Source organism: Vipera berus (genome assembly GCF_964194415.1).
Source record: "Vipera berus genome assembly, chromosome: 5".
NCBI classification, from domain to species: Eukaryota; Metazoa; Chordata; class Lepidosauria; order Squamata; family Viperidae; genus Vipera; species Vipera berus.
In genome coordinates, this window is record NC_138207.1 from 37,427,085 (window position 1) to 37,446,046 (window position 18,962).

At 37.1% G+C, this 18,962-nt stretch overlaps 1 protein-coding gene across 1 annotated transcript in view; it reads left to right on the forward strand.

Moving 5' to 3' along the window:
- Positions 1–18,962, forward strand: part of LOC308668985 (glypican-5-like) — a 388,177-nt gene that overhangs the window by 101,702 nt on the left and 267,513 nt on the right. Inside the window, exon 3 of the mRNA XM_081329346.1 lies at positions 6,721–7,415. Within this exon, the coding sequence (XP_081185472.1) occupies positions 6,721–7,415 (695 nt within the window). The remainder of the gene's footprint in view (positions 1–6,720; positions 7,416–18,962) is intronic.

Below are 18,962 nucleotides of genomic sequence, written 5' to 3' on the forward strand. Positions count from 1 at the left end.
TTTGACCCCCTCTTTTTTGTGGCAGCCCCTCAAATACTGAAATATTGCTATCATGTCGTCCCTGTTTCTTCTTTTTTTTTAGACTAGCCAAACCCAAGTTCCGCAGCCATTCTTCATATGTTTTAGTCTCCAGACTTTTGATCATTTTAGTTGCTCTTCTCTGAACTTTTTCCATGGTCTCAACATCTTTTTTATAGCATGGTGACCAAAATTGGTATTCCAGGTGTGGTCTTACTAGGGTTTATAGAGTGGTACTAATACTTCATGTGATCTTGATTCTATGCTTCTGTTTACAGTATACAACCCAGGATTGTGAGTTAGTAAAATGTTTTAATCTGATAAATTGTGCTATGATTTATGTTCTCTTCTTAAATTTCCTATTTCCTTTTCTTAAGCATGTATCACATGGAAATAATGTTCATTTATTGATAATACTTTTTTGTACCAGAGATTCTTTTGTGTAGCTTTTTTCTACAGCTTCCAAGACCCATACTGTGCTTTCATTGTTGGGTTCTGCAAATAAAGTGAAGTGTGCAAAATGTTCTGCACTTGGTTATTTAGACAGGTATAATAACGCCATTGGATTGTGGGAAGGTTAGATCATTAAGAAATATGTAATCAAAGAAATCTCTGGTTTTGCATTCTTTTCAGGAAAATAAATCAACATTTATATCCCTACCATATTTTTTCCTACTCTGTCCAATGATTCCATACTTTGAGAATGTGCTGTTTTGTGCAAAAGCATTCTGAATGAGCCTGCTGTATAGGAGACCAGGATATAATTGGAGGGTAATCTTTTCAGTGTCATGCATTAATTGTCTCATTTTTATTTTCTGTTAATGTTAGGCATCAACTGAATTCCCTAGGGTGCAAACTCATTAGCTGCCCAGCATGGAGGTTTCCTTATACCTCTAACACAAAGTCAGAGAAAATGCGAAATCTTGTAATAATAGCTTGGCTCTTTTCCAGCAGCTAGTTTTAAAGAAGGGTAAATAAAACATGGTTTCCAGAGGTGAGCTATGTTTGATCAGCTGTGTTCAGGCATTGCAGACGTAACATCAGCTGTGAAGTCAAGCATGCTGTGAGTACATGATAAAATGTTTGAACGGAATGCTCTCCTTGGAATATGGCTTTGGCCTGCTTTCATGAAATATTCAGCAGTCAGTGTGCATGTATACTTAAAATATTCAAAGGTCTGACAAAAATCTTAAAGTAATTTATACTTTTATTCCCTTCACAAGGAAAGGCTGGACACTTGTGCTGATTTGGTCGTTTACCTCTAAAGTAGACGCAATTGGACAAATGAAAACAAAAGAAATTGATGTTCAAATAAATTTGGATGTAGTTTGATTTGCTTGTCAATCTATAGTTCAGCACTCTCCTTTGCATTAATATGAAAAAAGTAAAGTAAATATGGTGAAAATAAGTGGAGGCTACCTACAAAATGGCATGGCTCATTGAGATACTGTTATATATTTATATAACACACACAGACACCTGTAGTGACAAGAATTTTGCTTTTAAAAACACTAATGTATTTTATATAAAAAAAAGTTTCCTGACTATAATCTTATCCTTTTTGAGATGAAGAAAGTCTCTTGTTCTAATAAGTGAATTAAATTTATATCTAAACTTTCTTTTTTCATTGTCAAGCCAATAATGATGACAATAAAAAGCTACCATGAACAAAATAACAGCTTATTTTGATTTCTACTGTACTGAAAAATATATTACAACCACAATAATCCTTATGGTCAATATCTGCATGAAGCCAGCATGTTGTCAGATATTAACACCAAGCTGAAGATATCCAGTTGTTATATCCACTCTGGAGCATGCAGCAGATGTGCTGAAATTCTTATTGTTAAGATCTATTAAGACCAGGATAGGTCTATAAAGATCTGAATGGGGTTGTAGATCCAGTCAATCTCCTGGACAGTGAATCTGCTCTGAAACAGGAAGTACCATCCTACCCAGAATCAAATATTAAAAATGTGAAAGTGTTACACTCCTTCTGGAAGAGCAAGTGGAGAACTTTGGCTCAACTTCATCTTGAACCCTGTTCCTGGAATGAAAGGCTTTGTTATAATCACATATGGCCTTATTATTTTGTGTCTGAACTACTACATCTCACTCTGAATGAAGACAGTTTAGCAACTGTGGCTGATCTAAACTGGAGTAAAGGGGGAAAACACCCTGACCTAAATGACAAGTGGAAACCACATCATCTGCTTGAATCAATTTTATTGAACTGTGCAGGAAACGGAATACAAGATTCTGTCCACTAAGACAGGGCAAAGCAAATGTTTACATGGTGATCTTATTTACATGAAAAAAGACAACAACAGAACCGACTCCCAAAGCAACCTGGTATTTTTAGAATTTATTCTGTGTAGTCAGCAAGTCTTGAGCAATATTCAGGAGCTGGCATCCTCTTTCCGATAACTAGTTCTTGAGTTTGCATTTTCAGGGCCAGAGCAGCTGTTTGAAACTTACTGTATACTCTTAAGCATTTTGCTAAGCAGGAAGTATATCTGAAGTTTGTTATGTCAAGCTATTTCCTTGGTTAATTTATTCTTCAGCAGCAGCAGCCAGGGTAGTGATGGGCTAAGGTTGTTCTGCCCATATGATGCCATTTACTACAAGAGCTGCATTGGTTGCTCCTAGGCTTCCAGGTGAGGTTCAAGGAGGTGGTTGTTACTTTTTAACTCCAGTATAGCTTACAACATGGGTTGTATGGAATCTGCCCATCCAGTAAAAATGTTGAGGGAAGGCAGCTATAGATTCCCCCACACCCTAAGTGTGTATGTTGACATCAGGAATCCAGTAGACAAGGTTTTCTACTTCTCTGGAGCATCTTTTTATTTCTTTATTTATTTATACACCATATTTAGAGACCGCCCATCTCCATCATAGAGTGACTCCAGCAAGTCCTCCTGAAAATAAAGAAATCTCTATCCCTACTTGTGTCTCAGAGGGGATGTAGTCCTTGCTCTTCTAGAGGGCCTTTGGGAATGGAAAATAATGTAAATTTAATTCTTGAGGTAGGGATGTCATATGTTTTCTGGACAGTGGAATTATTTATGGAGGCTTGCTTATAGGATTAGTTTGTCTTATGTTACACTGAATTACTGCATGAATTTAGTTTGAAAATATGACTTCTGTATAATCTAGCCAACTGTGTTATTTAATAACTCATGAATTAAGCAGTTGAAGATTTAGAGTTGAGTATGTCTTGTACAAATTGGGTACAATGTACCTAAATGAATGTTCAGGGAAGAAACCTTTCTTTCATTTATGTACAGTAGATCTTGAAATTAACAACTTTTCAATTACAATTTTCCACTTATAGCAACCAATATCAGCATCCTTTACTTCCAGATTTGTCTTAACAGATCATTGATGTAGAATTCTGAGACATATATGAAAACTATACTTTCAATAACACTTCAGATAAGATGAGAAGTTGCATACTTTATGCAGTCAAAACAGGACAACAACACAAAACAAATGAACTACTCTTTTATAAAAGAAGTTACTGACCTGTGTGCACAGCATGATTTTTTTAAAATATGAGAGAGATGGGAATATCACTCAAACAATTTGTTTATCTCATGGTACCTCATAACTATTGAAAAACAAACTGACTTTAGGGTTACAGTTTGTAAAGATGACCCAGTTTTAAGTTTGCCATATTGTATTCCATTTGCACCTTTGTTTCATAAACTATTGAAATTCAGAACAAAATGAATTGTGGGGAGATAACATTCATTCAAATATGTACAAAGACCCTACATTCCCAACATTTTTCACTCATCCCATTTACACCAAAAAATATTAAACAGAGGGGTTTTAGAAAACATTGTTCCACTTAGAGTACAGTAGCTTTTCTGTACAATACTACTTTTGCAATGTCAGTCTTTCCATTATAAACTGCATTTTTACAATTTTACAGCTGAGTTGTAAAAGCTGCCTCAATATATTACTTGGCAAGCTATGTAGGAGCAAAATTGAGCTTTTTTTCTTTTCAAGGGTCATAGAATTACAAAAACATTCAACTTGTAAGTTATTATAATCTTATCAGGTTTTTCAAGGAGCTAATAGAACTGTTTTGAAATATTATAGCATATCAAGTCTGCTTCCAATCATTTACTCAGTGCCTATCCTGTGATATCATGATCACATAGAATTGTCAGCTTCAAAACTGAACATGTAACACACACACACACACACACACACACACACACACACACACACACACACACACACACAGATCTTCAGAAACTTATTCCAGCTATTTGTTTGAACAGCGTGGTGGCCTAGCGGTGAAGACACTCGCCTCCCACTCAGAAAGTTCTGAGTTCAATCCTAGGTAGCAGCAAATGTTTCTCTCCTAGGGCACAAAGGAAAAAAATACCTGCTGTGAATTCCCCATGGCATCAGAAAGGGCATCCAGCCAGTAAATGCTCAGCTACATCCAGTTCTCCCCGACTCTACCCTGAATTAAAGAATTATAGGTCATAAAAAGGGAGTTTTATGCTAGTTATTTGTTCATCTGCTTCTTGACTAAGCTTTTTCTTTAACTGCTATATTAGTTTATGCAAAATGAAGTCCTAGGCTGCAAGATCAATTTGCTGAATTAATTAAAATATCTGTTGAATCCTGAACTGGAAGAAAATTGCTTGGGTAAAACAGAATTGCTACAAATCAGCCTCATGTTTGGAAAGGAAGTAAGACTGTAGTATTATTTATTTTATTTTATTTATTTTAATTCCATTTATATCCTGCCCTTCTCCGAAGACTCAGGGCGGCTTACAAGCTTAGCAGTAGCCTTCATTCTATGTATATGCCTGCTTATTAGGGCTTTCACACACACCCCAAGTGGCATTATTACAAAGTCAGCTTAATTGCCCCCAACAATCTGGGTCCTCATTTTACCTACCTCGGAAGGATGGAAGGCTGAGTAAACCTTGAGCCTGGTGGGATGCGAACCTGCACTAATTGCAGGCAGCTGGTGTTACTTAAGGAGGCATTAGCCCACTGCTCCACCAAGGCTCTTTCAAGAACCTAGAAAATAACTCTGGTTTGATTGGTCTTTTTATCAGACTAATACTCTCCATCTACTTTAAGTCCTTTAGGCCACTTCAAGATGCCTGAGATAAAAGAACGGGCAACACACAAAATGCTTGCTTATTTAGATTTAATAGACTTGCAGCTCATATGTAAATAGTGCAAAATATATAAAAGTTAATATCTGTCTATCTGCCTTCCTGTCAACCATACCTAAAATCCTCCTTAAGTAACTCCAAAGGTATGATTGGGAAAGACAATCCTGACCTCTTATCTAAAGGCAGAAGCAATGGAGGTTAATGCAGATATCAAATACTATTAGTTTGTTAGAAATGCAGAAAAATCCTTATCTTGTGTATATAATGAATAGACCTCAAAGATATATCTTAAAGAAGGCTTCTGCTGTTGACCTTAGCAACCACACAAGTTCATACTAATATGGTGGTCATTCCTTTAGCCAGATTCTAAACTATTTAATACTTTAAAGGTTGAAATCAAACATTGAATCATATTTTAATTGTAAATTGCACAGATTTACAGAACCTAAAATCACATTATATCCTAAGGTTGTGGAACAGGTTGAGTGAAGCATAATTTTATCTTCCAACATCTATGGGCTCCTCAGGTTTTCTATATATTGCACTGTTTTAAGGTTACAACTGTAGCAAGCAATGTTGAATAGGATAAAGGAAATGAAGTAATATGGTGGAAATAAAAAATCTGCACCTTACCAACCTACATGTGTTTATGAACTAGAAAATTCAAGAAATTCTATCTTCTGTATCAAGAATTTGAGTGCATTTAAAGAGAAAAAGAATTGTTCATGAGTTCTTTTAATAGCCTTTTAGTAAAGAAACCTTAATTACTTCACTATAAGTTTTATATTCTATTATTTTATTTTATTTACCCTTCAATATAATTTATATATAAAATCTGTGAGTGATTACATAGTCTTAATTGGGGGTTAATTCAGCTGGTACTTTGCAATCCAGATTTTTCTTATATATCTGCAAGGTCCCTCAGAAGAGTGACAGTTAATCCTCCCCTTTTTTCTGTCAGTTGCTCTTAAAATATTTCACAAACGAAGCTGATTCACAGAACAAACACTTTAACATTCAGGGCTGTACATTGCATTGGACCACATTTCACTAAGATTTCAGATTTTTGGTCCTAATTGGAGATGCCAGGTACTGAATCTGAAAACTTTGCAAAGAAAACAAAAATGTTCAGTGAACTATGGTCTCTGCTCCACCATGGGTTTAGCTTTGGAGAAGTCTCTATGTACTCCAGCTTCTCTAAGTGAAGATCCCTATATGTACAGTATAACTTCACCTCTTCAGAAAACCCAGGACTGGCATATTCTAGGAATTGAAATCTTGTAGATACCGAATTAAAGCAGGCTTTCCAGGTATTACTGCATTTAGAGATTCTATGTCAGCATCAAACAAAGCAGCACTGAAAACCAATAAAAGCAGTGAGATTCCCCTTCCCCATTTCAACTGCACCAATTTGTGAAATAGAAAAACAATGCCTAGCTCTCTTGTAAAGCAACTGAATAATAATTAGTACTGGTCTAATATTTAGATCCAAGTTGTTGAGCTGTATTAAGGAAATACTGACTTTCCCTTCACTTTTAATGTATTTCTGCAGCAGCCTTTGAGTCCCTGCTTCGTTTTGCTGAGAATCACACCGCTTCTCTCTTTGAGACTGTCTACAGATCTATGTCAAAGGAGGCAGCTGAGCCTGTGAAAGAACTTTTTACAGACCTCTCTCTCTACCTCTTGGGTGCTCAAAACAGAGTGGAAAAAGCATTTTTCCGGTTCTTCGACAGCCTTTTCCCTTTGGTTTATACCCGCTTGATAAACCCTGGCATGATGGACTTGTCAGAAGAATATATGGAATGCCTGCGACAAACACGACAAGACATCAATCCATTTGGACGCTATTCCAAAGAAGCTGTTATGGAGCTAGCAAAGTCTCTGAGGGCAAGCAGAACATTCAACCAGGCCTTGGGAATGGGCGTTGAAGTGCTAAATGCCACTGAACATGCTGTTTTAACCAAAGAATGTATCCGAGGCCTTGTGAAAATGCAGTATTGTCCTCACTGCCAAGGCCTGACCCTCATCAGGCCCTGTGAAGGATATTGTCTAAATGTGATGAGGGGTTGTTTTGCTAGCGTATCTGAGCTGGACATTCATTGGAGGGAATATATCTATACCCTGGAATACCTCACCAATGAGATGGCTGGAACTCATGATCTAGAATTGGCACTGCTGGGTATTCGGTACTCAATCAATGAGGCCATTTTACAAGCACAACTTAATGGACCCCAGTTATCAGTGACTGTAAGTATGTGTACTTGAATTATCTGCACATTTCTGTCACTGCTTCTGCTTTTAATCTTTGCTTTAAGTTGCTGTTTACTGTTGCTTAGATAAATAATCAGATTTCCTCCCTTTCTCACATGCCTGTCATAATAGAAAGCTCATTAAGATATGTCTATTTTAAAAGATATAGAAACATATCTAAATCGGATTGAAACCATGTTTGCTGCCCAAAGTTGACCAATTGCAGGACCGGAGACGTCCTGTCTGAGTTGCTGGAGAACCGTTAGTTCTCCAGCAACACACGTGGTGATATTCCAAAAGCCCAGTACATAATATTAAGTATGAATTATCAGCACACTTATTTATCTTTTATGGCTATTTTAATCCAGAGTGCAATCATAATGGTGAATGAGAAGCAAAATGTACCAAAAATATCCATTTAGTTGTCACATTATTATACTATTTCTTCAGTTTATTTTAACAGGTAATCAATACAAACTAATCAGTTATTTATGCTTAAGGCCTAGGTTTAATTAAGATTTTTATTGACATCCTCATTGGAGATCCATGTTGATTAATTACTGAACACTAAATGTTTCCTTAAATTCAAACTTTCCAAGGGATTCTGTTTGTTTATGAGTAGACAACCTGGACAATTTGTTATTTTAGGGTTGTTGCTTTTCTTTGTTGTCTTCAGTGCTGAGAGAAGCACTGGCAGACTCAAGTTTGTGTGGTGGTATGACTGGATGTTTATTAACAGAATTTGTACACTTGGGAGCTAACTGGATGAAGGATTGAAAGAGGGGATGAACTAGTGTAATCTGAAAGTTGAATGGGTATATAGAAGCTTTACACAGAGTGAACAAATAGCTGGCTTTCAGATTAAAAAACATCAAAACATTCTACTCTCAAAAGACCTACAATTGTCTAATCACTTTATCGCATTGTAAAACCATTCATGGTAACTTAAGGAATGAAGTTTTTGCTTCTTTAAGAACTCTCTTCTATTCTGCCTTTCAGGCTACAAACCAGATAATTAACTGAGTGAAAGTTAATTGAAGTACATATTTGATCTCATTTACATGCTGGGGTGCAAATTAATTGAAGAGTAATTCAATTAAACATGTTTGAATTGGAATTTCACTTTTAAATTTGCATATATAGGTATAACTTAGCATACATGACTTGGCATCTTTTCTTTCTCCATTGTGATACATAATTATGATATATAATTAAGTCTCCTATTACTCTTGTTCCAAGAATAAGAAGTTTTAAAAAGAGTAATGGCTTTTCTCTCAGATATGTAATTTTGATTATTTTCTTTGTAAGAATATGTTATAGTGTACAATTGTCAGAGCTTTATTTTTAATTCTAATTAAGAAAATTCCAAAAATTATATTTTAGAGTTATTTCAGGAAAGTAGTAATACATATTCAGAATATGTGCAATATTTCCTAAGTATACAACATATTTACGTATTAATAAAGCTATTCTAATCGAGCTTTTCAACATGCAGATTACAGACTTTAAATTATTACAGAATACGTAAGATTTTTTTTGCACAAAAAGTTTTTGTTTAAGAAAAATAATTTATTATTGTAATATATTCATTAAATATATTACATTTTATATATTACATATTTTATCATTATTACAATAGTTTTATTATAACCTGGGAAATAGCAGTCATTAGACAAACAGATAGAATACTGGACTGGACTGAACTCAAGCTGAACTACAGCTTCTGGGTAGGAAGACCAGAAAAAATAATAACAATATATCAGCACAGTGATATTAACAGACTCTATTAACCAAGGAACATAGGTAGGCAGGCAATGTTGCAAGTACACCAAACTATTGAAGAAGAAAAAAGGCACTGGAAAAATATCTGAAGGACAGTGAAGAAGATGCACTGAAGCTAGGATACCATGAAGGCTTACTGAGTACCGGAGAGACTAAACTGATCTAAATGAAAGACTAAATGAAGAACAGAAAAGAGACATGGCAAGGCAAAGTATTACATGGTCACTACATAAAAGAAAAAATAGCAGGCCAATCAGAAAACCAGAAGGCCTGACAATGGCTAAGAGCAGGAAATTGAAGAAAAATATAGAGTGGATAATTCTAGCTGCACAAGACCAAACTTTAAGAATAAATGCATACAAAACTAGAACTGAGAAAAAGCAAAAGCAAATGTTGTTTCTGCAAAGAAGCTGAAGAAATAGTAGATCATCTAGTTATCTGCTGCAAAAAGACTGATTACAAACAATGGCATGACAAAGTAACAACAGTGGTGCATTGAATATCTGCAAGAAATACCTGCAAGCAAGAATGGGCAGGAACTACAAAACAGACAAAGTGATAGAAAATGAAGATGCTAAAGTGCTCTGTGACTTTAGAGTTCAAAAGACAAGCAGCTATCACACAACGCCCCAGACTAAAACAATTGTTGATAAGAAAGACAAAAAAGTCTGGCTACTAGAAGTTCCAGAACCTAAGACAGCAAAAGTGAAAAAGAGAAAAACCCAGAGAAAATAACAAATACAAAACCTGTCAAGATAAGTGGAATGCCTGTGGCAAAAGAAAGAAAGTACAGTTCCAAAACATTTAGAGCACCATTTGAACACTAAGAATGATTCTTAGAAAGAATCAGCTCAGCAATGGAAACTAATTTTGAAAAAGGGATGAGACAATTAGAGGAGCACTATTTTGCAATAGCACTTACATCACTTCATGGTGCTTTACAGCACTCTCTGAGCAGGTTACAAAGTCAGCATATTGTCCCCAATAATCTGGATCCTCATTTTACCTACTTTGGAAACATAGAAGGCTGAGTCAATCTTGAGCTGGTCAAGCCAAACTCATGGCTGTGGGCAGAGTTAGCCTGTAATACTGCATTCTAACCCAGGGGTCCCCAACTTGTGGGCTGTGGCCCACTACTGGGCTGTGGGCTGTTGGCCACTGGGCTGCATGAGCAGCTGGCCAGTGTATGTGCGTGCACGCGCTCGTCCCCCCACTTGCGCTTAGCATCATGGCATTGTGCTGGTGCTAGTGATGCCGTGAGCATTGTGCGGGCACTAGCATTGCTGCGCGCACACACTCCCCCCACTCATGCTAGCATTGCCCGGGTGCTCATGGCCCCGTTTGCATCATGCACGCAATCTCAGCTCATTCATGTGTGCATGCAGTCCTGTTTGCACATGCACGTAAAGATGCCCCCGTCCACCAACCCAGAAAGGTTGGGGACCCCTGTTTTAACAGCTGCACCACTTGGCTCCTAAAATACAGAGAATGATTGGATGACATGCATTTTGATCTGGAGTTGCTTAAGAACCTTCCAGGCTCCGAGTTAATCCCTTGCTTTGCTTATAAGAGGACAAGGATTCTCAAAGACATGAATTAGAAATGATTTAATATAAGGGATTGATGTTAATGAACATATTTATAATGGAATTATTCCTTTCTTTCCTTGCAGACATAAAACAACTCCTTTCATTAATTCTTTAGAGCAAGGGTGCCAAACTTGCAATGTCACGTGATGTGTCACGATGTATCACGACTTTTTTGCCATTGCCAGCAATGGGGTGGACGTGGTTTCGCTATGATGCATCTGGCCCACGGGCCGACATTTTGGCACCCCTGCTTTAGAGGTACAGAGAATTTTTGCAAAGTTCCATTATGAGCATCGGCATTCAGGTGGTATATGCCATATAGTGCCCTTGTCCTAAGGTTTATGTGGGCAAAAATACAAGTGCTCTTAAGATTAGAACTGAAATTATTAGGCAGTGTAAAAAAACAAAGAATTAGGGCCACTATAGTGAAACATATTTTAAGAAATACAAACAAATTCAAACATGTCTAAGAATGTTGCTGTCATAGTCCTCAATATTTTTCTAGCATTATAAATCACCATAGCTGTTCTCATCTTCATTACATTCAGTTTCACACAACAGGCCAGCTGACTGGCTTACAAGTATTCAGAAGGTAGACCACAATTTATTTTGCACTAAAGAGTCTTTTCTGTTTTTATTTACATTAGAGACAAGTATATAGAACATGCTTTGGGGGTTATCATTTTCATTGTACTATATTATTATTTTTGGGCTTATTACAGCAACATTGTTTTCTGCCATACTTAAGCAAAATAAACAGAACATTCATTCAGGCTATCCTGAATTAGTTAGAAGATACATAATATTTTATGTATTTTTTAAGCATTGTTACATGTGTCTTGTAAATCACGTTAGTGCTTTCTTTTCTATTATTTCTGTTTTTACAGTACTCTTGAAGAAAGAATACATTTCTAAAATTCATTGGTCTTCAATAAACTCCTTTTTCCACTGGCACCTATGAGAAATTCATCTCTCCCTTTTTTGTTCATTTCAGCACTTGCTCTTCTCCTTTGCTGTAATATAACATTGCAATAATAAATAAATAAAATGAACAATAGACATGTCCATAATGGAGTGAACACTTGAGATGTGGTGCATTAGCCATGGACTCTAGAGTGCTTCCCTATGATCGTTACACCACAGTTCAGAGTGGGGTGGGGGATGGGGGAATCTGTCATTGCCACCATCAAATGGGAGAGGAGCAGAAACTGTTCTTTCCCCTTTCTTGCCTTTTGATAGCTAGACCAGGATAAAGTAAATTCCCTGCCAGAATGAGACTAGTTATTATTTCAGAAAAAGATACAGGTCGGTTACAATATAAGGTAGATGAAGATTAAGCTAATTGAGAATTGAAGACAAAGAGAGAGAAAAAAACATCAGGAAAACTCCATGAGTCCTGTTTGAAAAGAGGGAATATTTCTTCCCCTCATGGAAGACAAAAAAAAAAGAGGAAAGTAAAATGAAACTGTCCCTCCCCTTTCGAAAAGTCACCTGAAAGGAGGGAAACCTAACTCTTGATTGGTTCTTGTAATCTGAATTAACATCGTTTTGCTGATACTTGTTCACTGTTGTAATTTGCAGCTTCATTTTAATTAACCTTACGAGCTACAAAACCTCAGGCTTTTAAAGAAAAATGTATCAGTTGGAAAACGTGCAACCAAACTTCTGGTTATTTTGCTCTTCATTAGATCATAAATGACATGAGTTGCCTCTTATAATTATATAATTTGTACCTGAAACTTTTTTCCCTCATCCTTACAATTTGTGATAATGCACTGCATGGCATTTTCAATTCAAGTACCACAGCTCTACATACCTGTCCCATAAAGTATACTATTTAAATTTCTATTCAAATGGAAATACAATCTAATATATTATATAATATAATATCAAAATACTGTAGAAAATACATGTTACAAATGTCATTTACATATCAGCTTCTATTGGTGCTGATTCACAAGGGTTAAATTCACTCCAGTTAAATTCAATAATTATTAAATATATTTCTTTTAAGAAGTACATATATATACTGCTCAAAAAAATAAAGGGAACACTTAAACAACACAATGTACTGTATTTAATAGTAGGATGTCTTATTTTCTGTTCCCTTTATTTTTTTGAGCAGTATATTTTATTCTTTGGCTTTCCCCCCCTTTTTTCCTTAGGTATGGATGGCCATTTCCACAGATTTTATTTTTGAAACCCACTGGGCACCTGGTATTAGTTACCATAAATATGGTGATTATGGGGGAAAAAATAAAAGACACCCCCACTGGTAGTTTTCATCTATCTTGAGGCAGTTTTCTTTAATACCCAGTGCTCACTTTTTCAGAACAGTTGACATCTTTAAAAAAAATGTAGGCTAAGCAATGGATTAATAGAAAAGATTTCTTTTAAGGTAGTTATACACTTGGCAATGAAAAATGGGAGCTTGGTTACTTTTATTTGATGGTGGAGAAGGTTAAGCAAAGCATTTATTGTATTTAATTGGAGGCAAAAAATTAAAGAAGCTTCTGCTTTATGTTGAACAAAAGAAATAGCCTATGGTAATAGTAATAATTTCCATTGATGAAAAGGAGCTACTGGAATGACCAAGCAGATATGTGTGTAAGGTTGCCATTAAGATACTAACCATTCCTGGGCTTCATGCTTTTCTTTATAAGATGCTATGCTATTTGCTCAATGATGCTGGCTTCTACCCAGCTACTATGGATTTTCTGGTTTGTAGCATTATTATTTTCTCTTTCATCTGATGGAACGTAATTTTGTGTCATACTGAAAGAAACCCCACGGCACCATAAGGCCAGATAGATTAACTATCTTGCTGAACCTTGGCTATCATTTTTTTGTCTTTTCCTTTGGCTTTCTCTTTGGAGTTATGTTCTGAATGAGAAGCCTGATAGAATTAAATTCATATTTATTAATGTTATTGTTATTATGTTATTAATTGTTATTAATATTGTTATTAATTGTGTATCATTTTTTAAAGATTTTAAAATATGTTAGTAACAATTTTAACAAAAAGCCGAAAGCAAACTTTTATATTGTTTTCTCATATGCAATCCTTGCAAAAACAAGAGGAACGTAATTCTTCATGAAATATAATGGTTAGTTGTACATATAAAAACAGAGTCCTATTTATATACTTTCATCTTTACTTTCATCTATTCTAGTGATGTTGTTTACAGAGCTATAGTGTAGATAATCATAACTGTAAATTAACACATTAAAATTATTAAACATGAAGAATTAATAGGTTTTAGTATTGGTAGGATCCATCATGAAATGGATGATAAACATTTTTATATATTGGTATTTATCTGATTATAGATCATTTTTTTGTCATTGTCTGCATTTCTTTTGTTTCTGAGTAAATTTAAAACTGTAAACATTTTTTTGTTGACAATCCTAAAGACAAATTCTTCCATTTTGCTGATGGTCACAAAACAGGCACTCTATGTAACAGCATAGTTTTTTTCCCTTACTTAAATCTTCCTACATAAGCAAATTTATATAGAGAGGACATTACTTTTGTTTTAATGGAGTCATTAGTTCTTCCACCCACTCACATGAATGTTCTCAAAAAAGTTTTCAGTTGCATTTTGTCACAGCTGTATTCCCAGAATTCTTTGTGGCTGACATAATTATGTCATCAATTTCTGCAATCTACTCGCTGTGTTCCCAGTGGATATATAAAAATTCTTTAACTTTGGAAAGAGCTGGTTGTAAAACTTTTGAATGTGAAAAGCAAAAGTAAATGTAAAAAGTTCTGGAGTACAAGTAGCAGTTCATTTTTAAGGTTGTATGTTTAGAATTTTAAGTGGGAAGTCAGCTTGACTGCATCACATTTCTTTTCTAGCTGCCAAATTGGAGATTCCAATGGTATTTAGTTTGAAAATATATGCACAAGTTTTTTAAAAAAATAATATGTAATCAGATTACAATAAAATAAAAAATCTGCCTTTGGAATCCACAAATCCTTGGTTACTAACTGAAAAAGTTCATCAGGACTGTCTCCTTGGTTGATCTAATGGATTGAAGTTTGGTGTAGATAAACAGACTATTTCTCTTTATGTCAATCCTTTAAGCCAGGCATGTCAAAGTCGCAACATCACGTGCTATCACACAACATATCAGGACTTTTTCCCCATTGCCAGCAATGGGGTGGGCACAATTTTGGCATGATGCATCCGGTCCGTGGGCCAGCAGTTTGACATGCCTGTTTTAAGCTTTATGTCTTTGAATCAAAATAGGTACTTTGACTGGAGCTTGAAAAAATGGTTGGAGGTCAATATGGACAGTGGCGTAGCGTGGGGGGTGCAGGGGGGGCAGGCCGCACCAGGCGCAACATCTGGGGGGGCGCGCTCGCACTGAGCTGCTCAGGGAGCCCCAAGGGCTGCACAGAGTCGGCTTGGCTCCGCTCTCGAGCTGCTCTTTCTTGCAAAGCGAAACGAGTCCGGCAGGTGAGATGGGCGGCCACATAAACTGAATAAAATAAATAGAAGCGCCCAACTCTCCGCCCAGGCTCAGGCCAACCGCAAGCGCCCCGCAGGCGCCCCGGCAGGCTTGGCCGAGCGAAGATGGACCCGCCGGCCGGCTGGCCTAGCTTCGTGCGCATGCGTGGCTTTATTTAGCGGGGTTCACGTGCGAGCTTGAATGCAGCGGCTCTTGCAGGTCGGAGCCCCGCCCAGCCGCCCTCGAGAGGGACCCGGAAGCATCCCGCATGCGCGCGACTCTTCTTGGAAAGTCTACGCCGCTGCGGGGCATGTCTTTTCGGCGGTGCCATGACATCACCGGGTTAGGGGGCGCAAATTGCCCCGGGTGCTGACAACCCACGCTACGCCACTGAATATGGATAGTGGATTTATGGTTCATTACAGTCCATCCATATCTTTTTTTGTCTGTGTAGTGTACTAGGCATGGTTATTACTGATTGATGAAATAAGCCTGTAAGTTTATTATGTTGTTTAATTTCCTTGGGCTGCTTTTATATGTTTATTTATTTATTTGTTTTTATAAACCGCCCTTCTCCCGAGGGACTCGGGGCGGTGTACAGAGTAAGGTAGGTATACAGATTGAACAATAGTGAAAAACAATAGTAAAAACAAACTGGGACCCCAATTAGAGCTATCAGGCCAGGCCGGACTGCTGGAACAGGTAAGTTTTTAAGTCGCGCTGGAAGGTGCGGAGGTCGGGGGCCATCCGGATTTCGGTTGGCAAGCAGTTCCAGAGGGCTGGCGCACCCACTGAGAATGCCCTCCCCCTGGGGGCCACCAGCCGACATTCCTTGAGCGGTGGCACCCTGAGGAGGCCCTCTCTGTGGGAGCGCACAGGACGGTGGGGTGTTGACATTGGCAGAAGGTGCTCCCGTAGGTAGTCCGGACCCATGCCATGTAGGGCTTTGTATGTCATTGTTAGCACCTTGAATTTCACTCGGAAGGCAACCGGAAGCCAGTGCAGCTCACGGAGGGGAGGTTAGGGAGGAGGGCGGGAAAAGACTATGGTTGTTGCAATTCTTGTTAACTTACTGGACTTAGTTTTTGCAGAAGCTTTAAAATTTCATTAATATATTGCTACCAATTGCAAAAGGAAGAAATCATATATTATATTAAACTTCCAGTCATAAAGCTATCTTAATTTTAAGAAGCTGAAGGAATAAAGGAATATATCACTTAGATTGTGTTAGAATTAAATAAGATCAATAGAAGTAATGAAATGCATTACAGTAATATAAGGTTCCAAACTTATGAAATATTAGACATTGCAGTATGTCATTATCATCAACAGTACCAACAAACTTTGGTCTTGTGGCTAAAGTAAAAGGCTAGAACCAGGAAAATGTGAATTCTATTCCCACCTTAGCCACGAAAACCAGCTAGCCCTGTGACCTTGGGCTAGTCACTTGCTCTTAGCACAACAGATCTCACATGGTTGTTGAGGGGAAAGTAGTAGGAGGAAGTTGCAATGGATGTTTGCTGCCTTCAGTTATTTCTAAAAATAATAAGAGCATAATTAAATAAATAAAATAATTGTGGTATTATTGAGCCTGTCAGGTCTGTAGCCTACCTTTAATCAAGTCAGGTAAAAGTAAAGACTCCCTTGGGTTGAGCTGGATTCCTAATGACTACATGGACATCTCCAAGAAGATAGTTTTTTTTAAAAAAATAAAATAATAGTAATCTAGTTTTCTGGAAATTCACTCTACTCCTCATCCATTTACTAACTCATTCCAATACTGTTTAGGCTTGTGTGAGTTGTGTGAGTTAAATGCCAGGTCAGCTGTTGTAAACATTGACTCTGTTTAACCAATTTATTCTCAGGCTGTACTACTAATAACAGTGGAAATGCATGGATGAAAGGACAAGGTGTACATACTTGTACTTCCCCAAGTACAAAGTGAATAGATTAATCCTATATTGAAATCTGCTGTTAAGAATCTTATGGAAGCAGGGTTAAGAATTATGAGAGATTTCCATCAACATTCCCCTTGTTTTTGAGGTTGCTCTTTGGTGCTCTCTGTGCTTAGTTGTTTTTTTTTGCAGATTCTTCATTACCCAAACTAGGTAACATTATGAGTGCTAGTCACTAACCGCAACCAAGCTCAGAAAGCACCAAGGACCCCTCGTTTCAACCCTGTGCTACAAATATTCTTCTTTACTGGTGTCCCTTGCCTTGTACTACCTGGCCTCTAGCAATCATGCCTCTCCCCATCACATACCTTATTTCTGGTATCCAGTGCTTTTTTTGTAAAAGAAAAAGGTGCCGGAACTCACACATGTCATACAACCCACCTTGCCTACCCTACAGGGTTCCATCCAAAAAAAGGTGCCGGAACTCCGTTCTGAGCGTTCTATGACAAAAAAAGCCCTGCTGGTATCTATCGGCATTCTAAACAATACCTCCATTCTCCTTGCTCCAGACATCATGGCAGATTGTGTTTAGAAATACTGAGAAACTATCAGTATCTGGTTGTAATAACATTGTCATGGTATCATTCAAAAAGAGGAATGGAATACAGGGATATTCCCTCCTAGTTAGTATTTGGAATTTTAATTTATTGTAGAAGAGGAATTACAATATAGTATGCAGGCATATAGTGAAGAATAGACATCAAAGGCAATGTGCTAATGCTGACGGTTTGGCAAGTGAGTTTCTTAGGAGGCAAAAGAAAGCCTTTAGTGGAAAAGAACACCTGACTAAGGTCTTGTCAGTTAAAGGCAGCATCTATCAGTGAGGAGGGTTCTAATCAAGTATTGGTAGTACTCAACTTACAACAGAACTTTAACTACTATTCACAGTTACAAAGGATGGTTTATGGTCAATAAAGCACTTCCAGCTGTCACACACCCCCATCACATGACCACATTTTGGGTGCTTGGCAACTGGCTCACATTTACAACTGATTGGAGCATTGAAAATTCACTGCTTTCCTGCATTTTTGTTGGTTTTCAGCAAAAACACCCATTTAGAAGAACAGATTTGGACTTATGACCATGTGATTTGGACTGATGAACATGAAAATAGTTGCGATAAACAGTTCAGTATAGCAAAAAATCAATTCCTTTCTACTACAGTTTTATATTTATTGATAGTCAGCAAATGAAATTTTTATTTAATTAAGCATTCAGGAGACTGAATTACTCATGCATAGACAAATCAGTAAAGCAATGTTTATTTATTTGTTCAATTATATAGTTTCCAATGTCACATAGGTAGCTCTTGGCAGCTCACAATTAAAGAAAAAAAACCCCAATAAAAATAATCAAACAATCCAAACATATACAACTATTAAAAACAATTAAAATAATAAAACATAATCCACAGGAAAGTATAATTCACACATATTACATTAAAAACAGTGCAATTGTCTTGCAGATTCTATTCTTCCAGCATATAACCAGCCGTAATGGAAAAACCATGTCTTCAGAGCTTCTGAAAGCACAAAAGGGTCCAGCCAGTCTATACTCAAAGGGATGATGTTCCAAAAGCTGAGTGACACAGCAGAAAAGGCAGTCCTTCTGGGTCCCATCAGACAACACTTTTTAGTAGAAGGGATTTAGAGCATGCCCTTCTGCCAGACCAGATAGGATGGGTAGCTGTAACTGGTGAGAAATGGTCACTCAAATAACCCAGCCCCATGCTATGCAGGGCTTTATATGTCATTACTACACTT